Source organism: Lepus europaeus, chromosome 20 (assembly GCF_033115175.1).
Source record: "Lepus europaeus isolate LE1 chromosome 20, mLepTim1.pri, whole genome shotgun sequence".
Classification (NCBI taxonomy): Eukaryota; Metazoa; Chordata; class Mammalia; order Lagomorpha; family Leporidae; genus Lepus; species Lepus europaeus.
The window spans coordinates 5,304,638-5,326,284 of record NC_084846.1 but is presented as its reverse complement, the minus strand read 5'-3'; the positions used below and the strand labels follow the sequence as shown (position 1 = coordinate 5,326,284).

The window sequence follows — 21,647 nt, the reverse complement described above, 5'->3', positions numbered from 1 at the left end:
AAAAACCCCGCCATGACCGGCGCCCCGCCCATCTCCGCGCTCTGGCCAATCACGAGCGGCACCGCCCCCTCCGGCTCGCGAAACCTCCCCGGAGACGCACGCTGATTGGCTGGCGCGGGCCACGCGGGCGGGGCGCCGTAGGGTCGCCCGCCGGGCGCAGCGCGGCCGGGCACGACGTAGCGAGTTCGTAAGAAAACAACTCGGGGGCGGGGCCGCGAGCGCGCTGGCTCCGCCCCCCAGCGGCCGGCTCGGCGGCGGCGGCCGCGCAGGCTCAGAGCAGACTCCGCCCGTCGAGGAGGAGGGAGGGTGAGTTGGGGGGAGACCCGGCCCCCAAGGGGCGGGCGCCGGGCCGGGCCCCCGCGGGCGGCGGAGGACTGGGCCGGGCTCCCAGCCCCTCACCTCCAGCCGGCTGACAGGGGGAGGAGCCGGCCGGGAAGCCGAGGGTCGCGCCGGCGAGCGGGGCCGGGGAGTGTGGCGCAGGCCGAGCCCCGGGAGGGCGGTGGAGGCCCCGCGCTGCCGCGCACTGACCCTCCGAGGTGGGCGGGGGGCTTCGCAGGCCGCCGTTTCAACATGCTCCTGGAGGAGGTCCGCGCCGGCGACCGGCTGAGTGGGGCCGCGGCCCGGGGCGACGTGCAGGAGGTGCGGCGGCTTCTGCACCGCGAGCTGGTGCACCCCGACGCCCTGAACCGCTTCGGCAAGACGGCGCTGCAGGTGACGGGCAGGTGGGGGTGGGCAGCGGGACCCCCCCCCTTCCCGCTCGCCTCCTGGCCGGGCCGGGCCGGGGGTGGGGTGGGCAGCGGGACCCCCCCCCTTCCCGCTCGCCTCCTGGCCGTGCCGGGGGTGGGGTGGGCAGAGGGACCCCAGGCCTCCCCCCTCCCACTCGCCTCCTGGCCGGGCCGGGGGTGGAGGGGTGGGCAGCGGACTCCCCCCCCTTCCCGCTCGCCTCCTGGCTCCGAGGGGTGCCCCCCGCCTGGGGCCCGGTCCAGCTTCTGCGGGCGGGTGCGGCTCCCCAAGGTCCCCCTTTCGCAGGTGGGTGGGGGGGGAGGGGAGGGCTTCGCGTTTCTCTGGAGGGCCCGTTGTTCTCGGCGTGCGGAGGAATTCGCCCTCCCCGGGGAGGTTCTTATTCCGTGGGAGGGGGCTCGGCTTCCTCGGATCCCTGCTCCCCGGGGAGGGCTCGAGTTTCCTGGGGCTTTTGGAGGGGGAGAGGGCGTGTGTGTGTGTGTTGGGGGGATTCTCTGGGAGGTGCCTGGTTCCCCGGGGTGGGGGCTGGGGTCCTCCTTCGGGGGCATGATGGGGATCTCGCTGGAGTGGCACGCAGGGCGTTTTGGGGGCTCCGGCGCATCCCCGGGAGGGGGGCAGCTCCGGGTACCCTGGACAGCTGATGGGGGCTGGCCCGTTTCCGGAAGGGGTCTCGCAATTCCTGGTGATTTCCCGCATCTGGGCGGGGCGGGGGGCGTCTCTCGTGGGGAGGGTCTTAAGTTCCTTGACAGTTTCCGCAGGGGGCTTTTTTTCTGGGTTGGGGTCTCATCCTTAAGGGCGACAGCACGTGGGGTGGGGGTGGGAGGTGTCCCCGTTCCCAAGAGAACTTACTCCCTGGGATGCCGAGGGTCTCCTGGGGCGGCTCCCGTCCTCTGCCCCCTAAGGCCCTTTCCGGGGCCCCTTGGGGGGCCTCCTGACCCTCTGCCCCGCCCCCCGCAGGTGATGATGTTCGGCAGCCCCAGCATTGCGCTGGAGCTCTTGAAGCAGGGCGCTAGCCCCAACGTCCAGGACGCCTCTGGCACGGCCCCGGCCCACGACGCGGCGCGCACCGGCTTCCTGGACACCCTCAAGGTCCTCGTGGGCTACGGAGCCGACGTCAACGTGCCGGACGGCGCCGGGGCGCTCCCCATCCACCTGGCCGTGCGGGAGGGCCACGCCGCCGTGGTCAGCTTCCTGGCCGCCGAGTCGGATCTGCAGCACAGGGACGCGCGGGGGCTCACGCCCCTGGAGCTGGCGCGGCAGAGAGGGGCCCGCGACCTCTTGGACATCCTGCAGGGGCACGCGGGGGCCCCGCTGTGACCCAGGGCCAGCGGCTCCAGCCAGAGAAACCCCGCTGGGTCATTTGTCAGAAGAGGAGGGGGCGACACCCCCCCACACACTTTCTCTTCTGGCTGCGTGCGTGGGCGGAGGCGCACGGTGTGTGGCTTCTGGGTGTTGATTGCTGGGTGTGCGCGCGTTTGGGGGACGTTTCCCGTTTGTTTTTCTCACCCCTCCTGGTGGGTTGGACGGAGAAGGGCTCCTGCCGTCACAGCCTAAACGGTTCGGTTGCCTGTGCGCCCCAGGCTGCAGAAGCCCCGGCCCCGGCGCGGGGGTCGCTGCTGCCCGAGCAGGGCTGGGCTGGGCCCCCCGGGGAGGCCTGCTGGGGGCACGGGAGGGGAGGGGAGGTAGCATGAGTTAATCTTTTGTTGTTGTTGTTGTTGTTGGAAACTTGTTTTCCAGTCTCTTTGTACAGCGTTCGGGGGGAAAAAAAAAACCCACATAGATTCTATTTATTAAGCTTTATGGAAGAAATTGTTGCGTGTGATAATTTAATGTTTTTACTCATTAAATTAAAACTTGGTGCATGATCGCAGCGCGCACGGCCTCTTTGATGGTTGGGTCGGGGCGGTGGGGGTCGCCGCTGGTGCTGGGGCGGGGGGGTCATTCCCAGGGCGCCGGGGCGGGGCAGCTGGGTGGGGCAGCGCTCGGCGCCGTCGCAGCGGAAGGGAGGCCGGAAACCGCGATGGAGAAAGGGCCCCCAGATGTCAGCGGGCGGCCCGGAGCCCCGCGGGCGGGGAAGGTGGGCGGCGGCCGCGGCCTTCGCCGCAGGGGCGGGGGCTGCGGGCGCCGGGCGATCGAGGTCCGGGAAGGGAAGAGGGCGGGGCGGGGCGCGGCCTCGGAGGCCACGCCCCTTTAAAAAAAGGCACACGGTGGGCGGGCGCAGTTGGGCCACGCCCCCAGCCTGAGGGGCGGTGGCTGGCCCTCCGCGCGTGCGCAGTGGTTCGCAGGGCCGCCATGCCGGAACCGCGCGGGTCTTCGCCGCTTCGGGTGAACGCGGCGTTCGCCGCTCGGTACAGCCGCTACCGGGAGCGCGAGGAGCTGCAGCGGCGTGAGTGCGGGGCCCGGGAGCGCGCGCGGGGCCGCGTCGGGGAGCGCGGTTGGATCTGGTCCGCCCCGGGCTGACTTGCGGTGGGGGGAATCCCGCCCGTGCCCCGCAGTCAAGGATCGCTACGGGGACCGCGACAGCGGCGACGACTCCAGCTCCGACTCGGACTCCGGCGACGAGCGCGTGGTGCGCCCCCAGCCCGGCCCCCCCGCTGCGCGCCCGCCCCGCCCCGCGTCCCGTCGGGGACGGAGGGCGCGCTGCCTGTCCCCAGGGTACCCACTCTTCCCCACCCCGGGTCCACCTGCGCGCCCCAGGGTGCTGGCCGACCCCTCCGGCCCCGAGGGGCTCGCCCCGTGTTCCGGTCCCCACGGTGCAGCCGGCCCCCCGCCCGTGCTCCGATGTCAAACCCTTGTCTTCCCCAAGGAGTCCCTGCCACGTGGGGTCCCCACGGTGCAGCCGGCCCCCTGCCCGTGTGCCCCGATGTCAAACCCTTGTCTTCCCCAAGGAGTCCCTGCCACGTGGGGTCCCCACGGTGCAGCCGGGCCCCCCGCCCTAGTGCCCCGATGTCAAATCCTTGTCTTCCCCAAGGAGTCCCTGCCACGTGGGGTCCCCACGGTGCAGCCGGCCCCCCGCCCGTGTGCCCCGATGTCAAACCCCAAACCCTTGTCTTCCCCAAGGAGTCCCTTCCCCCTGGACCCTGCCTCCCTCTGGTCAATGCCTGGCGCCCACCTGCAGCCGGCCCCACCCCCTTCCCTCCCACTCAGGCTGGGCCGCCCTTTCCTGCCCTAGGAGTTTGACCCCCAGCAGGACCGCGACTTCTACCGGACGCTGTCCCTGCTGAAGCAGAAAGACCCTCGGATTTATCAGAAAGATGCCACCTTCTATCAGAGAGCAGGTCCGGGCCTGGGCTCCCTGCTGCCCTGGGGTCAGGGCGCTTAGCGGAGTGGGCTGGGATAGGAGGCTGCTGGGGGTGGGGGGTGGGGGAGGGTGTATAGAATGTGAAGGGTAAGTCGGCGCAGAAAAACAGGCCCGTGCATGCATCCCGAGGGGTCTTCCAGAAGTTGGCTGGGAATGCGCGTCAGTGCACCCAAAGGAACTTAGTTTTTAGTTCTATGTCCTTAACATTGCTTCAACTGGTTTTTGAAACCTTACTTAAATTTATTTGGGAGGCAGAGAGAGAGAGAGAAGGAGCTCACCTCTGCTGGTTTGCTGGATGGAAACTCCCCCCAATGCCTGCAGAAGCTAGGACTGCGCCCCCCAGGCAGGGCCCCCACGGCCAGGGGCCAGGGACTCGGGCACATGCCTGCCGCCTCCCTGGGTGTGCCTTGGCAGGGAGCTAGGAGGGAGCTCAGGCGTCCTGAGCGGTGTCGTCACCGCTGTGCCATCGCCTCTAAGTCCATTTCCCCCCAGCATCTTGAAGAACCCTCACATCCCCTGCTGGTGCTAATGAAATTAGGACAGTGATGTTCGAGTTAGGAGGCAAAGATGTCCCAGTAAGCCCAACGTACGTTGAAAATGTTCTCACTGAAAAATGCATGTATGCCGATGGCCTTGGGCGCCGGTTCGAGTCCCGGCTGCTCCACTTCAGATCCCGCTCTCTGCTATGGCCTGGGAAAGCAGTAGAGGATGGCCCAAGTGCTTGGGCCCCTGCACCTGCGTGGGAGACCCAGATGGAGCTCCTGGCTCCTGGCTTCTGCCTGGTCCATTGGGGCCGTTTGGGAAGTGAACCAGCAAATCGGAGCTCTCTCTCTGTAACTCTGCCTTTCAAATAAATCAGTCTTTTTAAAATAAAGAATGTACTTAATATGCTATGAATCCACAGATAAAGTTGGGAAGTCGTAAGTCATCAGCCGCCATGCACATGTGCTTGGCTCTGTTCAGTGTCCATTACAGAGCAAAAGAGCCCACCCTGCCCGGGTAGCAGGAGGGCCAGCCACTGGCCAGCCTTCCTGACCCTGGCCCCGCCGTGTGGGGTTCCGGGCAGGGGAGGGCAGTGGGTGACGCCAGGGCTCTCCCCGCGGACCCACAGCTTCGTCCTCGGAGGAGGAAGAGCCGGCGGCCCCAGAGGAGCAGAAGAGACCACGGCCCATGTACCTGAAAGACTACGAGAGGGCGGTCATCTTGGAGAAGGGAGGGTAAGCAGGCCCGCTGCCCGCCCCTCGGCCCCGGCCTGCCCAGGACTAGGGGTGGGGGGCTTCAGGGCAGACGCCGATACAGCAGAGAATAGAGCAGCAGCCTCGGCCCCCCATGCACCTGTGAGACCCCCCCAAGCTGCTGCTGTGACCGCCCCCACCCTCTGGGGACAGGGGGCCATGGCCGCTGTGCTGAAGCCCCCACCCCCACCCCACGCAGCAAATATGTGGATGAGGAGAACTCAGACGGGGAGACGGCGGCCCGGAGGCTCCAGGTGGGTGCAGTGGAGGCTGGGGGGCGGCAGGGGGCTGAGGCGCGGGGCTGGCCCCAGGCCCACGTCACTGTCTCCCGTGCAGCAAACCTTGTCGAAAAGTTATGTGGACGAACAGAAACAGCTCAAGGAGAGGTAAGGCTCGGGCAGGACCCCAGGAGCGAAGGGAACGGCCATGGTGTCTGCGTGCCTCAGTCTCCCCATCTGGGAAATGGGGTTCGTGGCGGTGACTTGTGTTTCCCGGTGTGGGCAGCTTCCGGGCCTTCGTGGAAGACAGTGAGGATGAGGACAGTGCCGGGGAAGGGGGCTCCGGGCTGTTGCAGAAGCGAGCCAAGAGCAGCGAGGAGAAGGTGGGTGTGAGCCCAGCTGGCCTGCTGGGGGCTGGGGGCTGGGGGCGGCAGGCGGGCGGGCTGCCCGGGCCCACAGAACCTGAGTGCCGGCCGGCCCCCCGCCCCCGCCGCAGGCCCAGGAGGAGGCGGACTACGTGGAGTGGCTGAAGGGGCAGAAGGAGACTCGGAACCCGGACTCCATGAAGGAGCTGGTGAGCTCACGCGTGCGGTCGCTGGGGGCTGGGCGAGGCGCGCCCCTCTCTGGGCCTCGGTTTCTCCATCTATAAAATGGGCATACGCACTGACTTGGTAGGCTGGCTGTGAAGTTTCAGTCCCCTAAGTCCGCTGGCTCGGGGCCACGGCCCCCCTCCTTCCCCGCCCTCCAGTCCGTGACCCCCCACCCCCCAGACCCACCTCAGGGAATACTGGAACAACCCAGAGCTGGACGAAGGGGAGCGCTTCCTGCGGGACTACATCCTCAACAAGCGCTACGAGGAGGAGGAGGAGGAGGAGGAGGAGGAGGAGGAGGAGGAGGAGCAGCAGGGCGGGTGAGTCGGCAGTCCCCCAGGCGGGCATCCTGTTGCTTGTTGGAAAGGCAGAGCGACAGAGACCTGGCGTCCGCTGGCCCCCTCCGCACAGGCCTGCGACAGCCAGGCGCTCCATCTGGGTGTGGGCACCCAATCCTTGGACCATCACCTGCCTCGCGGGTGCACGAGCAGGAAGCCGGGTCCGAAGTGGGGCAGCCGGGCCTGGAACTGGAGCTGGCGATAGAGCGCTGGCGTGGCAGGTGGCGGCTCAACCCGTCCGCTATGTGAGGGAAGGAGAGGCGTGGCCTGGGGGCTGATGGGTCGGCTCCCAGCCCAGCTCCTGGCTGCAGGATGAGGACAATGGCACCGAGCACCTGGTGGTCCTCTTGGGAGGATTAAAGGCGTCTGGGTGTTTGCGTTTCCCACAGCGGTAACAGGCTGCTTGGGACGCCTGCACCGCGCCCCCCAGTGCTGGGGTTGAGTCCCCCCTCTGCTCCTGAGTCCAGCCCCCAGGGCACACATACCTGGGAAGCCGTGTGGGAGACCTGGTCCAGCCCCAGCCCCCGTGGGTTATCTGGGGAGTGAACCAGTGGGTGGGCGGTCTCTCTCTGTCTCTATCACAATACATACACTTAAAATAATAAAAGTATGCAGCCGGCGCTGTGGCTTAACAGGCTAATCCTCCGCCTTGCAGTGCCGGCACACCGGGTTCTAGTCCCGGTCCGGGCACCGATCCTGTCCCGGTTGCCCCTCTTCCAGGCCAGCTCTCTGCTGTGGCCCGGGAGTGCAGTGGAGGATGGCCCAAGTGCTTGGGCCCTGCACCCCATGGGAGACCAGGAGAAGCACCTGGCTCCTGGCTTCGGATCAGCGCGATGCGCCGGCCGCAGCGGCCATTGGAGGGTGAACCAACGGCAAAGGAAGACCTTTCTCTCTGTCTCTCTCTCATTGTCCACTCTGCCTGTCAAAAAAAAAAAAAGAAAAGAAAAGAAAAAAAAAAGAAATAAAAGTATGCGTTGAGGCGGCCGGCATCCCCGGCGCGCGGGAGCAGGAGCCCGACTTACCGGCCCCGCGCCACCCCGCCCCAGGGTCCCCGGCCCCCGAGTGCAGCTGGCCGTGGACGACTCCTCGGACGAGGGCGAGCTCTTCCTGAAGAAGCAGGCGGATTTTGAGCACAAGTACAACTTCCGCTTCGAGGAGCCAGACTCGGCCTCGGTGCGTGGGCGGGGCGCGGGCGGGGGGGGGGGGGGCGCCGCCCCCAGCGTGCAGCCCCGGGGAGCCCCCGGGTCACTCCCCGGCTGCCCACAGGTCAAGACCTACCCACGGACCATCGCGTCCTCCGTCCGCCGCAGGGACGAGCGCAGGAAGGAGAAGAGGGAGGAGACCCGGGAGCGCAAGAGGCGGGTGAGTGGGGGTGGTGCCGGCGGGGCGGGGACCCCCGGGGCGGGGTGGGCGGCCTGGCCCACACCCACCGCCCTGCCCGCAGGAGAAGGCCAAGAAGCAGGAGGAGCTGAAGCAGCTAAAAAACCTGAAGCGGAAGGAGATCTTGGCCAAGCTGGAGAAGCTGCGGCAGGTCACGGGCAACCAGACGCTGGGCTTGGAGGAGCAGGACCTCGAGGGCGACTTCGACCCCGCGCGGCACGACCAGCTCATGCAGGTGCCTCCGCCCGCCGGCCCTGTGTGGCCTGAGACGCGAGCTGCCCGCCCCGACCCTGTCTGTGAAGTGGCTCGAACCCCAGCGCCGGGCTCAGGGCTGTCGAAGGGACAGATGGGGTGGAACATTCGGGAAAGTTCAGTTGGAAAGTCCAGAGCCTGCGCCTCGATTTATCATGGGGTTACATCCCAGTAAACCCCGCACAAGTGGAGAATGCCTTGTCTTAGTGGCCGTCACAGCCGCTGAGCGACGTGGCGCACCACAGGTAAAGCTTTGGCTGTGTCCACTGGTGACCGCGGGGCCGCCTGGGAGCTGTGGCTGCTGTCGGACCACGGAGCGCAACCCAGGCCAGGACCCCAGCTCCAGGGACGGCTTCAGGGTTAACAGAGAGAGATCCTCCCTCCATCCGCTGGGTCACTCCCCAGAGGGCCACAGTGGCCAGGGCTGGGCCAGGCCAAAGCTGGGAGCCAGGAGCTTCTTCCGGGTCCCCCACGCGGGTGCAGGGGCCCAACACTTAGTGTGGTGTCTGGGGGCTCGCAGCACCCGCTGTGGACACAGGTGGCGAGGGCTCCCCCGGGGAAGCAGGCACGGAGGCCCCAGACACGCCTGGGTGGCGAGGGAAGGAGACAGGGGCGCGAGGTGGGGCAGGTGGAACCCTGTCGGAGGTCGCCCCAGGCCTTGGTTTCTCCACAGAAGGGAGCTAATGCCCTCTCTCAGTGGCTTGGGCATACAGTAGGTGCTTAATAAATGACATGGCTCACCACATCTGGCTGCTGGGTAACAGTATCACCCTTCCTGAAGCTCACAGAGCGGCAGGCACCATGCTGACACTCATTAAGCACCTACTGTATACCAACCACCAGGCAAGTCTGTGTGTGACAGGCACACACTGTGAGGTTACGGCCCACAGGGCTCAGGGTGAGCGGGGCGGGGTCTCAGAGGAGCCCCCGACTGCCAAGTGCAGCCCTGAGGCCTGGGTGGAAACCATGGGGAAGGGGGCGGGCACCGCAGGGGCAGCATCCGGTGGGGGGGCAAGAACTGGGCATCTCTAGCCATGTGGCAGCTGCTACGGCAGAGGGCAGGGGGTGCCTGGCCCCGCAGGGTCCCCCCGGTTCAGGAGCAGGCTCCCGAGAGTCCCTGGGGAGCCACGCGGTGCAGGGGGCAAAGCCACCAAGAGGGGCCGCGCTCACTGCTGACCCCGGGGCCGACCCTGCAGAAGTGCTTCGGGGACGAGTACTACGGCGCCGCCGAGGAGGAGAAGCCACAGTTCGAGGATGAGGAAGGGCTCGAAGGTGCCAGGGTGCCCGGCTGGGGGCGGGGAGGGCTGCCGGCCTACAGCCCCGGCTCCCGCCCTCACCGCCGTTCTGGAACCAGATGACTGGAACTGGGACCGGTGGGACGGGCAGGAGCAGGATGGAGCCTGGAGCCAGCAGGAGCCCCACTGCGAGGACCCCGACTTCAATGTAAGCAGCGGGGCGGGGGGGGGGTGTGGGGGTCTCAGAGGGCCGCCCGCATCCGACCCGCCTGTCCCCGGCAGATGGACGCCGACTACGACCCCAGCCAGCCCCGGAAGAAGCAGCACAAGCCCCCCGTGACGGGCAAGAAGAAGCGCAAGTCGCCCTTCGCCGCGGCCGTGGGGCAGGAGAAGCCGGCGTTCGAGCCTGGTGAGGCCGGCGGGCGGCTGCGCGGGGCTGGCGGCTCCGCAGGGCCCCAGACCCCCCCGGCAGCCTGGCTCTGTCCCCGGCAGGGGACCAGACGTTCGAGGAGTACCTGGACGAGTACTACCGGCTGGACTACGAGGACATCATTGACGACCTGCCCTGTCGCTTCAAGTACCGCAGCGTGGTGCCCTGCGACTTCGGGCTCAGCACCGAGGAGGTGGGGCCCGGGGGCACCGGGGCGGGGCGCGAGGGAGCGGGAGCTCGTCCTGAGTCTGAAGACCGCAGCCGGTGGCAGTACTGACGGCATCATTGCCTGGCTCACTCAGATTCTTGTCTGTCCACATGCAAGAGACAGACAGAAAGACATCTCCCATCTGCTGGTCCCCGCCCAACAAGGACATAGGGCTTAGCCAGGCCAAAGCTGGGAGCCGGCAACTCCATCCTGGTCTCCCACGTGGGTGGCAGGGACCCAAGGCCGTCAGGCACATCAACAGGAAGCTGGATCAGAAGTGGAGCAGCCAGGACTTGAACCAGAGGGCTGAGAAGGGAGGCCCGTGTCACAGGGGGGCAGCCTAACCCTCTGGGCACAACGCTGGCCCCTGTTGATTCTCCTGTCTGTGAGCAGCAAGGTGGCAGCCAGGAGCTGGGGGGCCCGGGTTCAAGTCCTGGCTTCTTAGACAAGTGAGTCACCCCAGGCCTCAGTTTCCCCACCTGTGACACAAGACTAAGGCCAGCTACCGAAGCAAGGTCAAACCTGTGTGGCTGTTGGATGGCACCCGCTGGCTCTCGGCCTGGCTGTGGGTGTGGGCGCTTCACAAAGCTCTCATCCCTTAGTGCCGGTTCCCTGGAAGCCCCCACCCCATACCACCCACACTTGCTCCTTTAGACCTCCCGATGCCCGCAGCACAAATGGGGAAACTGAGGCCTGGGGATTGGGAGCCCAGGCCTCATCTGCAATTAGTGAGGCTAGGGGCCAAGGTGGATCTGGAAGTAGCCGCTGTGGCTATGGGACCTGGGACAGGCTCCCCCCCGCCCCGGGCCTCAGTTTCCCCACAGGAGACATCCTGGGCCTGAGCAGGGCCTGGCTCTCTCCTGTCAGTGTCAGGTCTGACCCATGGGGCTCGGAGGCGGGGCTCCCTGGGGGTCACACAGCCGGTCCCCTCCCCCACAGATCCTCGCTGCCGACGACAAGGAGCTGAACCGGTGGTGCTCCCTGAAGAAGACCTGCATGTACAGGTGCCGGGGTGGGGGGGAGCCCATGAGCACAGGCACCTCCTGGAGCGCCCGGAGATGGCCCGCTCCCCGGCACCTGCAGGGCGGGGGGAGCCCATGAGCACAGGCCCCTCCCGGAGCGCCCGGTGATGGCCCGCTCCCCGGCACCTGCAGGTCGGAGCAAGAGGAGCTGCAGGACAAGCGGGCGTACAGCCAGAAGGCCCAGAACACGTGGAAAAAGAGGCAGATCTTCAAGTCGCTCTGCTCGGAGGAGTAAGCGCCAGGGTCGGGGCCCGCGGGCCCGGGTCTGCTGTGTGAGCGTGGGAATGGGGCTTCCCCTGTGAGACCCGGGTTCCAATCCCGGCTGGGCCATTGCTGTGTGGCCCCGGGCAGGTCCCTGCCCCTCTCTGGGCCAGGACTTGAAGTGGCTGCTCTGATGTGGGCTGCGGGTGTCCCGCCCATGGCCTGGACCCCAGGTGGCCTCTGCCTCTCCTTTGCTTTCTGTGAGATGGGGCCTTCGTGCTGGGGGCTGGGCCTGGTGGTGACCGGCCTCAGCCCCAACTTTCCTCCCTCAGGACGGAGATGCCCACGGAAGCCGCCAGGAAACCACAGGGAGACAAAGCCGCTTCCCGCGGGCAGCTGCCGGCGCCTGATGGGGCCCAGGGGAAGCGGCCCCGGCCTGAGAGCCCCCCCGCTCAGGAAGGGGAGGCCCCCGTGGCCCCCACCAAGAAGCCAGCCCCGCAGAGGCGGAGAAGGGGCAAGAAAGCCCGGCTGCTGGGCCCCACGGTCACGCTGGGCGGCCGCGAGTTCAGCCGGCAGAGACTCCAAGCTTTTGGCCTGAACCCCAAGCGGCTGCACTTCCGCCAGCTGGGCCGGCAGCGGAGGAAACAGCGGGCGTCCCAGGGCCTCCCCTGAGCTGGGGCAGGGGCCCGGGCTCCTCCCCGCTCCTCCCCCAGTTCGCGCCCATCTTCCAGACGCGGATGGCGGGGCCCCGACTGGCGCAGAAAGCTCCCAGGAGACATGGCCCTCCTGTCCAAGTCCCAGCAGTTTTACTCGCCCCCATGAACAGCAGGGGACAGGCCAGTCCAGTGCGAACTACAGTACTCGAGTCAGGCCCTGAGCGGGTGCCCTGCGGGGAGGGCCGGGCTGGCGGGAGGCGGCCCAGGCTGGGCTCAGCTGGGCTGGGGGGCGGGTGAGAGGGGAAATCCCGCCCCTGCTCCCTGCCGGAGTGCAAGTTCCCACACCCAACTTGACATAAATAAAAAAATAAATAGCATCGCTCTGCCCCCCCCCCCTATAAAAACACGAAGTCCTCGGCGCTGGGGCGTTTGGCCTTGAGGCGCCCGGCGCGCGGGGGCGGCGGCGCCGGCTGGGACGGCTGTGAGCACAGGTCGTCCACGCTGTGGTCCTGAGCGTGGCCCTCGGCCAGGGTGAACATGGGGTAGCGCTCGGTGGCGGAGGAGGAGCCGAGGACCTGGCGGGGGTGGGAGAGCAGCGCTCAGCCCCTCGCAGGGAGGCTGCGCGGTCCGTGGGCACCCACAAGCCCTACGTCCCTAAGCCGACGTGGTCCAAGCGCCACGACTTCTCTGGGTGCTGACACGGCGGGCGACTCCGCGGCACACAACGCTGGGAACACGGTCACTGCCTCCAGCCTCGGTAGTGTTCGTGGACCCTGAACACCCGAGAACTGACTCCAAAGCACTTCCAGTCCCAACTGGATTCAGCACTCGGCTCTGGGGCAAGAACCCGCGCCAACCAATCAGCACCTTCCACCCCTGGCCCCTGATTGGCTCTGTGGGGAGCACGTGACCCAACCCAACCAATGAGTGGCAGCCCTGGGATCTTTGCTGCCGCTCCTGCAAAAGGGGTGTTCCCACGCTAATGGACCAGGAGGGTGGGGGCCCACGGGGCTGGCAGCTGTCCCCAAGGTAGCAGGGCCCCGGACTGAAGCTCCCAGGCAACATAACCCAGCCCAGCCCACTTCTCCGAGGTGACTGTGGTCCCTCCACTCCCAGATGGCAGGCAGCACCCCACCACGGCTACACGCAAGGCTCCCGGCCCTGCTCCCGCCTCCCATGCCCCGCTCCTGGCTCACCCTGGTCAGCTCCGAGCAGAGGGTCTCAAACTCCTTCCTGCCACCAGCGTAGAAGCCCACGGTACAGCTCGGGTCCATCTTGGCAAAGGCCATCTTGCGAGGTGAGGTGCAATGGAAAGACTGGGGCAGACAGATGCGGGAGGCTCAGGGGGTCCCCTGCCCGTGCCCCCAGCCCTGCCCGGGGAGACGGAGGGAGGGCAGCTCACCTCCAGGGGGAAGTCAGTCTGGCTGACGTCCACAGTGGGCTGGCAGTAGTGGGGGTCCAGGTAGAGGAGGAAGTCATCTGTGGGGGGGGGCAGCCGTGAGCCGGGGTTGGGGGTGGGGAAGGGGCAGGGCGGGGGCGGGGCCTACCCTGGTAGCCGATGAAGTACAGTGAGTGGCGCGGCTTGCCCCCCATGATGCCCAGGCACAGCTCCAGGCGCAGGAGCTCCTGCAAGGAGGAGAGTGGGCGGGGTCGAGCTGGGTGCTGCAGGCAGCCCCTGCACAGACACTTAGTAGACGCCAGCTGTGTGCAGAGCCAGCCCCGTGCCGGCACCTGCAGGGCGGCCGTGACGAGCCTGGGCACAGAGCAGAGGTTCTGGTGTGGGAGAGGGGTGAGGGACAGGGGAGTAAAATGGTCTCGTGTGTGGGAGGCGGGGACGCCGCCCCCATCCCGCGTGCCTGCTTCAGCCCTGCCTGCTCCTGCTCCCCATCCAGCTCCCTGCTAGGACACCTGGGAGGGGCGGGGCACGGCCCGAGGACTTGGGTTGCCACCACCCGCATGGGAGACCCGGATGGCGTCTTGGCCCCTGGCTCCTGGCTCGGGGCCGGCCCAGCCCTGGCTGTTGCAGGCATTTGGAGAGTGAACAGGCGGAAGATCTCTTCCTATCTCTCCCTCTCTCCCTCTCTGCCTTTCAAATGGGTAAATCTTAAAAAAAAAAAAAAGAAAGAAAAAGAAAAGAAAAGAAGAAAGAGGGAAAAGGGGCTTCAAAAAGTTCACAGAAACACAAGTGATGAACAACTGCCCGGGTCCCGAAGCTGTGAACAGCAAAACGAACCCATTTTTTATTTCCATTTTCCCGAGAACTTTCTGAAGCTTCCCCCAGGGCTGTCAGGAAAGAGAGGTGACGTCCTGACATTTCAGCCCACGCCCGGGGGACCGTGCGCTCCTGGGGGAAGGGCGCCCCCAGCGGCAGGAGGAGCAGGTGCAGGAGGGGCAGGGAGGAGCTCCAGGAAGTGGACTCAGGGCGCCGGGCCGCGGGCTGCAGGAACCTACCTTCACGCAGGGCACATACACAGGGTTGAGCGTCTCGCCACCCAGCCGCACGGGCACCAGGATGACCACAGACTTCCACTCGGCTGTGGGGTCCGGCCTGGCCACCAGGCGAGCCACGTCGGCCTTGTACACTGCAGGGACAGAGCCGCGGGAGGTCACTCTGGGGCCGCCCTCCGCCAAGCCCTGGCCTGTGACCTCTGCCTTCGCGCCCCAAACATCCCCAGGCAGTGCCGAGACCTCCCGGCAGGTGTGGCCGTCCCCACTATACAGAAAGCACAACTGAGGCCGTGGGATCTAGACCAAGAGCAGCGGGCAAGGGAGAGGCGGCCCCCAGCCCCTCACCTGTGCAGTCCTGGGACACGTACACCACCAGGCGCGTGACCTCCGAGCAGCTCTCCACGGCCTTCCTGCGGGCAGGAGGGAGGCCTGAGTTCCCGCGGGTGGGGTGGGGGCCCAGCGGCTCCCGCGTGCCCAGCCGTGGCCCTCACCTGAGGAGGTGTGCCACCAGCGATGGCCCGTACCAGTCTCCCGCCTTCTTGCCTGAGTTCTGCCCCAGCTCCACCAGGCGGTGCAGGCCGAAGGGGGCCCCGGGGTGGTCGGCGAACCAGGACACGATCTGCCGGTGCCGGCGTTCCTGCTCCAGCTCTGGGGCGCCCTGGGCCCAGCGTGGGGGCGTCCAGCGGGCAGGCCCCCGGTGCCGGCTGGGAGAAGCCGACCCCGCCAGTTCAGCAGGGCCCAGGCCCTCGGCCCACGTCCAGTCTGGTGGGAACGGAACGGCACAGTGCTGGTGTCTGTGTGGGCACGGCGCCCGCTGGTTCACCCACAAACCCACATCGGCCTCTCACCGCTGCCCCCCCCCCAGCTGCTGGTGGGCGCGGCCCACTCACCCCTGGGCAGGAAGTGCAGCAGCAGGCTCTGGGCCAACATCATCTGGCCGCTCCGTAACATGCACCCCCAGCCGCAGTCGGAGGTGAGGCAGCCCCCCGCCAGGGGCGGGAAATCCCGGCGGTAGGTGAGCCACAGGCGGGACACGAAGTCCCGCTGGAAGCGCTGAATGTCACCTGCGAGGATGCCACCTGTCAGCCGCCACCGAGGACCTGGGGCCGGCGCGGGGCATGGGCGCTGGGGGGGGGGGACCTCCCTCAACCCTGGGGCCGGCCCCCAGCTCACCCTCGCCCTCGAAACGGTAGCGCCGGCCGCACACGTGCACGCTGGAGATCTTGCTAAAGCTGGTCCGGCTTTTGACAGCCCAACCTGGGGAGACGCCGGGCAGCGCCCAGCGGGATAAAGCAACAGCGCTTCCGTGCCCCCATCTGTGAAATGGGCACGATCCTAGTTCCTGTCTCAGGGGTGGCTCTGGAAGACCCCAGGAGTGGCAACCCCCGCCCCCCAGGAACGTCAGGGAAGGCGCTTCGGACGACTGCACCCAGTCTAGGGCCGCAGGTTGCAACCGAGCCGCCGTGGGAAGCAAAGGAACTTGTCCAAGGTCACACGGGAGGACGGGAGGGGCTCGGACACGTTCCGGGCTGGACCTGCCCCAGGTCCACCCTGAGCTAGGCCGGGAGCAGGGTCCCCGGTGACTCACCGGAGGGGGCCGAGGCCGCGGACGTCCCGGGGCACCCCCACCCCACGGCCCCCCGCCACCTCGAAGCCCCCTCCTCACCGTACTTGACGTTGTTCCAGGCCGTGAGGAACTTGGCCTTAAACTTGTCCACTTCGTCCGGCTCCGCAGCTGCGGCCCCGGGAGAGGCGCGGGCGGGGCCGCCGGCTCCGGGGGGTCCCAGGCCGTTGGGGTCTGGGGCTCGGGGTCCCCGCGGCCGGCGCGCGTGCTCCGGGCTCCCGCTCCGGTACTGCGCGGCGGCCGGCGACACGGAGTTCATGGGCGCGCCGGGAGGGCGCCCCGCGGCCGGCGCGCGGGGTCGGCGGGAGGCGCTACTCGGCCCCCGCCCCCCTGCTCCCGGGGCCGGCGCGCGCCGCCGCCGCCATCTTTGCGGCCCAAGCCCCCGGATGGAGGCGGGCGTGACCCCGCGGGACGCCCCGCCCCGGCCCCCCGCCGGGTCCGCCGCCCCGGTCTTTCGGGGTGGCCGCGCGGGGGCCCTAAAAGCCCGGCGCGTCCCTGAGGCCCTCCACGCCCACCCTATCGCATCGCCCAGGCGCGCGCGAGCCCCTGCAGGGCCTTATCGGAGGTGCCGGGACCGGGAAGCCCCGCCCATGGCCCCGCCCCCAGAGCCCCGACCACGCCCCGGCGCGGCCCTGGCCCCGCCCCCTCCGCGGCCCTGGCGGGGCGGGGCCCAGCGTGAGTCTGCACCTGCTAGCGGCGCTCGCCGCTCCGCCGGCTGCCGACCCCAAGACCCACCTTTTGGGGGCCGGATCTCCTCCCACGAACCACGCCTGTCTGTGCCTCCCTGTTTTCCTTGTGCAAAATGGGGTTCGAATTCCCTCGTGAGGATTCTGCCCAGGAAAGATGCCCCCCAAAAGTACCTACGCTAGGAGCTCTTTCTGGGAAAGTAGAGGACTTACAGCGTCATCTAGAGGAGGGGTTCGTGGAAAGTGAGAGGATGATAAGAGCGCCGTGGCACAGCGGGTTAAGCCCGCCGCCTGCGTGGCTGGCCTCCCCTGTGCTTGGGCGCCGGTTCGAGTCCTGGCTGCTCCGGTTCTGATCCAGAAGTGGAGTTCCAGAGAGAAAGAGAGGCTGATGTAGTCCTGTTTGGTGTCTGGCTTAACCCTTACGCCTCCAGGAGCCCGTACTGGAGCGCCCGGGTTGGAGTCCCAGCTCCACTCCCGATTCCAGCTTCCTGTACATAAGCACCCGGGGGGGGGGGGGGCAGCGCGCTATGGCTCCAGTTCTCAGACGCCTGCCGCCCACGGGGGAGGCCCGGATGGAGTCCTGACTCCCTGGATGAAGCCGGCTCAGCCCCAGCTTCTGCAGCCATTTGGAGAGTGATCAGGAGATGGAAGACGCCGCTCTCTCGCTCTCGCTCTCGCTCTCTCAAATAAATAGATAATTTGGGGGCCAGCGCCGTGGCTCGCTTGGTTAATCCTCTGCCTGCGGCGCTCGCATCCCATAAGGGCGCTGGGTTCTAGTCCCGGTTGTCCCTCTTTTTTTTTTTTTTTTTTTTTTGACAGGCAGAGTGGACAGTGAGAGAGAGACAGAGAGGAAGGTCTTCCTTTTTGCCGTTGGTTCACCCTCCAATGGCCGCCGCGGTAGCGCTCTGCGGCCGGCGCACCGCGCTGATCCGATGGCGGGAGCCAGGTGCTTCTCCTGGTCTCCCATGTGGGTGCAGGGCCCAAGCACTTGGGCCATCCTCCACTGCACTCCCTAGCCACAGCAGAGAGCTGGCCTGGAAGAGGGGCAACCGGGACAGGATCGGTGCCCCGCCCGGGACTAGAACCCGGTGTGCCGGCGCCGCAAGGCGGAGGATTAGCCTAGTGAGCCGCGGCGCCGGCCAGCAGTACCTACGTTTTAAAGGCATCTAATCCCGGCATGTGGAGAGGGGAAGTGAGTTCATCCGTGTAAGGAAAGCGCTTAGCGTGGCCGTTGCGGGACAGCTCGGGCTCAGCCACGAGGAGCCGACCACCACGCGATGGCAGCGTGGTGAGCCTGTGTGTCCAGGCCAGGTGGCCACGGGTGGCTCTGTCCTCAGCCACATGAGGACCTGGATGAGGGCGCAGAGTTTAAAGAGAAAGCGCGAAGGGACCGGCGCCTGTCTGTCTGCGTTCACTCTCACTGGATTCCCTCTACCACATCTGCCTCCCTTCTTAGGACGAACCGGCACTGCAGTCCTGCCTCGGGCTCTTTGCACTGGCTACGACAGCTGCCTGGACCACTCCTCCCCGCCCCCTCCTCAGACCTCCTTATTTCCAGCGTCCACTCGAGGGGCAGGCATTGGCTCAGCAGGTAAGCCGGGATCTCGTACTGGAGAGCCTTGGTTCGAATCCTGGCTGCAGCTTCCTGCTCATGCACACCTGGGAGGCACAGTTGGCGGCTGATGGACTTGGGTCCCCGCCGTCCATGTGGGAGGCTCCTGGCTCCTGCCTTCAGCCTGGCCCAGCCCAGCCCCCTACTCTCCTGTCTTTAACTACGTGAAATTATTTAATCCTCAGCATAGCCCTAGATGGCAGGTGCTACCATTATCCACTTTTTTTTTTTTTAAAGAAAGGTTGATTTGGGCCGGCGCCACAGCTCAATAGGCTAATCTTCTGCCTGCGGCACCGGCACCCCGGATTCTAGTCCTGATCGGGGCGCCGGATTCTGTCCCAGTTGCTCCTCTTTCAGGCCAGCTCTCTGCTGTGGCCAGGGAAGGCAGTGGAGGATGGCCCAAGTGCTTGGGCCCTGCACCCCATGGGAGACCAGGAGACGCACCTGGCTCCTGGCTTTGGATCAGTGCGGTGCGCCGGCCGCAGCAGCCATTGGGGAGTGAACCAACGGAAAAGGAAGACCTTTCTCTCTGTCTCTCTCTCTCTCACTGTCCACTCTGCCTGTCAAATAAAAAAAATTGATTTATTTGAAAGGGATGTGAGGTTTTTTTTTTTTTAAGATTTATTTATTTACTTGAAAGGCAAGTTATAGAGAGGCAGAGGAAGGGAGAGAGAGAGAGAGACAGAGAAAGAGAGAGGTCTTCCATCACTGGTTCACTCCCCAGATGGCCGCAGCAGTGGGAGCTGTACCAATCCAAAGCCAGGAGCCAGGAGCTTCCTCTGGGTCTCCCACATGGGTGCAGGGACCCAAGGCCTTGGGCCATCCTCCACTGCTTTCCCAGGCCACAGCAGAGAGCTGGATTGGAAGTGGAGCAGCTGGGACTCGAACCAGCGCCCATATGGGATGCCGGCACTGCAGGCGGAGGCTTAGCCTACTACGCCACAGCGCCAGCCCTGCAGCTGATGCATTTTTAGTATATGTTCTGCCGAAGTGCGCACAAGTCAATGCATTTAAAAAAATAATTTATTTTCTTGAAAGACAGTTAAGAAGAGAGAAAGTTTTGGTTTACTCCCCCAAATGGCCATAACAGCTGGGACTGGGCCAATTGGAAGCCACAAGCCAGGAGCTCCATCCGGGTCTCCCACATGGGTACAGGGGCCCAAGGACTGGGGCCATCTTCTACTGCTTTCCCAGGCCACAGCAGAGAGCTGGATCGGAAGTGGAGCAGCCGGGACTCGAACCGGCGCCCATCCATATGCTGGTGTCGCAGGCAGAGGCTTAATCCACTGTACCACGACTGGCCCCGAATACATTTTGAAAAATGATTTCTTTATATTAATTTGAAAGGCAGAATGACAGAGACAGAGAAGAGAATCCATCCGCTGGGCCACTCCTCAAATGCATGCAACAGCTGGGGTTAGACCAAGCCAAAGCCGGGAGCCAGGGACTCCATCGTGGTCTCCCACAGGGGTCCCAGGGGCCAAAGCCGGGAGCCAGGGACTCCATCGTGGTCTCCCACGGGGGTCCCAGGGGCCAAAGCCGGGAGCCAGGGACTCCATCGTGGTCTCCCACGGGGGTCCCAGGGGCCAAAGCCGGGAGCCAGGGACTCCATCGTGGTCTCCCACGGGGGTCCCAGGGGCCAAAGCCGGGAGCCAGGGACTCCATCGTGGTCTCCCACGGGGGTCCCAGGGGCCAAAGCCGGGAGCCAGGGACTCCATCGTGGTCTCCCACGGGGGTCCCAGGGGCCAAAGCCGGGAGCCAGGGACTCCATCGTGGTCTCCCACGGGGGTCCCAGGGGCCAAAGCCGGGAGCCAGGGACTCCATCGTGGTCTCCCACGGGGGTCCCAGGGGCCAAAGCCGGGAGCCAGGGACTCCATCGTGGTCTCCCACGGGGGTCCCAGGGGCCAAAGCCGGGAGCCAGGGACTCCATCGTGGTCTCCCACGGGGGTCCCAGGGGCCAAAGCCGGGAGCCAGGGACTCCATCGTGGTCTCCCACGGGGGTCCCAGGGGCCAAAGCCGGGAGCCAGGGACTCCATCGTGGTCTCCCACGGGGGCCCCAGGGACCCAAGCACGTGGGCCATCACCTGCTCTCTCCAAAGTGCTTTAGTAGGGAGCTGGCTCAGAAGCCCGGAGTGTCTGGGGCTGGGACCAGGCCCTCCAGTGTGGGGTGTGGATGTCCCAGGTGGTAGCCTAACCCACTGCAGCATGAGGCCCGCCTCTCAATGCATTTTCCACTTACGATGTTGAAACAGGATAGGCCGGTCAGGCTGCCACATGGTAAACCAGGAGCCTCTGTAACGTAGTAGTCAGATACCACGAGAGCAGCTACAATTCAGAAGGCTGACCAGGACAGGCACCTGGCCCAGGAGTTAAGACACTGATTAAGAGACACATCCCACGGGGCCGGAGCTGTGGCACAGCGGGTTAAAGCCCCAGCCTACAGTGCCGGCATCCCACGTGGACGCCGGTTCGAGTCCTGGCTGCTCCACTTCCCTGCTAATGCACCTGGGAAAGCAGTGCACGATGGCCCAAGTGCTTGGGCTCCTGCACCCACGTGGGAGACCTGGAAGAAGCTCCTGGCTTGTGGCCATTTGGGGAGTGAACGCTCTGGCTCTATCTCTCTTTGTAATTCTGCCTTTCAAATAAGTAAATAAAATAAATCTTTTAAAAAGAGAGAGAGATTCATCCCACTTGGGAGAACCTGAGTTCAAGTGCTGGCTCTGCCCTCATCCAAGCTTCCTGCTAACGCACACCCTGGGAGGCAGCAGGTGATGGCTCAGCTGTTCCCCACACGGGAAACCCGGATTGAGGTCCGGGCTTCCGGCTTTGGCTTGGCCAACCCCGGCTGTGGTGGGCATTTGAAGAGTGTGTCAGCAAATGGGAGTTCTGGGTCTCTCTGCCTTTCTCTATGTCTCATATAAATAAATACTTTTTTTTTTCAGTCAGAGTGGACGGTGAGAGAGAGAGACAGAGAGAAAGGTCTTCCTTTTGCCGTTGGTTCACCCTCCAATGGCCGCTGCAGCCGGCGCATCTCGCTGATCCGAAGCCAGGAGCCAGGTGCTTCTCCTGGTCTCCCATGCAGGGGCAGGGCCCAAGCACTTGGGCCATCCTCCACTGCCTTCCCGGGCCATAGCAGAGAGCTGGCCTGGAAGAGGAGCAACCGGAATAGAATCCGGTGCCCCAACTGGGACTAGAACCCGGTGTGCCGGTGCCGCAAGGCAGAGGATTAGCCTATTGAGCCGCGGCACCAGCCTTAAATAAGTATTTTTTTAAAAAGAGACAGAGGTTTGACATTATAAATATATGCAGCTTCTTGTATGTCGATTACACCTCAATAAAGCTGAAAAATTGACATGGGGAGCCGGCGCTGTGTCACAGAGGGTTAACGCCCTGGCCTGCAGTGCCGGCATCCCATATGGGCGCCGGTTCTAGTCCCGGCTGCTCCACTTCCCATCCAGCTCTCTGCTGTG

The 21,647-nt window shown here is 65.7% G+C and overlaps 3 protein-coding genes across 3 annotated transcripts; 2 read left to right on the top strand and 1 right to left on the bottom strand.

The window, feature by feature from the left end:
* The first annotated feature begins 287 nt into the window (after positions 1–287).
* On the top strand, positions 288–2,606 carry CDKN2D (cyclin dependent kinase inhibitor 2D). The gene is made up of 3 exons (XM_062178413.1): positions 288–306; positions 557–711; positions 1,699–2,606. Exons 2-3 carry the CDS (start codon positions 571–573, stop codon positions 2,056–2,058), a joined length of 501 nt encoding a protein of 166 aa, XP_062034397.1. The 5' UTR covers positions 288–306; positions 557–570; the 3' UTR covers positions 2,059–2,606.
* Positions 2,607–3,030: 424 nt separating this feature from the next.
* KRI1 (KRI1 homolog) lies at positions 3,031–11,836 on the top strand. Its single transcript, XM_062178236.1, has 19 exons — positions 3,031–3,127; positions 3,237–3,310; positions 3,914–4,019; positions 5,154–5,259; positions 5,477–5,531; positions 5,614–5,663; positions 5,782–5,878; positions 5,992–6,069; positions 6,266–6,405; positions 7,470–7,596; positions 7,690–7,785; positions 7,868–8,038; positions 9,252–9,327; positions 9,410–9,498; positions 9,573–9,699; positions 9,783–9,913; positions 10,868–10,932; positions 11,083–11,181; positions 11,484–11,836. Exons 1-19 carry the CDS (start codon positions 3,034–3,036, stop codon positions 11,821–11,823), a joined length of 2,121 nt encoding a protein of 706 aa, XP_062034220.1. The 5' UTR covers positions 3,031–3,033; the 3' UTR covers positions 11,824–11,836.
* A 345-nt stretch (positions 11,837–12,181) lies between these two features.
* ATG4D (autophagy related 4D cysteine peptidase) lies at positions 12,182–16,138 on the bottom strand. Its single transcript, XM_062178237.1, has 10 exons — positions 15,922–16,138; positions 15,429–15,512; positions 15,146–15,319; positions 14,747–15,017; positions 14,601–14,665; positions 14,259–14,389; positions 13,355–13,433; positions 13,210–13,286; positions 13,004–13,123; positions 12,182–12,382 (listed from the first exon to the last, which is right to left on the bottom strand). The coding sequence occupies exons 1-10, from the start codon at positions 16,136–16,138 to the stop codon at positions 12,203–12,205; spliced, it is 1,398 nt and encodes a 465-aa protein (XP_062034221.1). The 3' UTR covers positions 12,182–12,202.
* Between the last annotated feature and the right edge of the window lie 5,509 nt (positions 16,139–21,647).

Bases quoted from the DNA above. Each gene is read 5' to 3' on its own strand.
- CDKN2D (XM_062178413.1), top strand. From the start codon at position 571: ATGCTCCTGGAGGAGGTCCGCGCCGGCGACCGGCTGAGTGGGGCCGCG. The intron at 712-1,698 runs GTGACGGGCAGG...CGCCCCCCGCAG, and splicing joins TCGGCAAGACGGCGCTGCAG to GTGATGATGTTCGGCAGCCC.
- KRI1 (XM_062178236.1), top strand. From the start codon at position 3,034: ATGCCGGAACCGCGCGGGTCTTCGCCGCTTCGGGTGAACGCGGCGTTC. The intron at 9,499-9,572 runs GTAAGCAGCGGG...TGTCCCCGGCAG, and splicing joins GCGAGGACCCCGACTTCAAT to ATGGACGCCGACTACGACCC. The intron at 10,933-11,082 runs GTGCCGGGGTGG...CGGCACCTGCAG, and splicing joins AAGAAGACCTGCATGTACAG to GTCGGAGCAAGAGGAGCTGC.
- ATG4D (XM_062178237.1), bottom strand. From the start codon at position 16,138: ATGAACTCCGTGTCGCCGGCCGCCGCGCAGTACCGGAGCGGGAGCCCG. The intron at 15,513-15,921 runs GTGAGGAGGGGG...GCGTCTCCCCAG, and splicing joins CTGGAACAACGTCAAGTACG to GTTGGGCTGTCAAAAGCCGG. The intron at 14,390-14,600 runs GTGAGGGGCTGG...CTGTCCCTGCAG, and splicing joins CGTGTCCCAGGACTGCACAG to TGTACAAGGCCGACGTGGCT.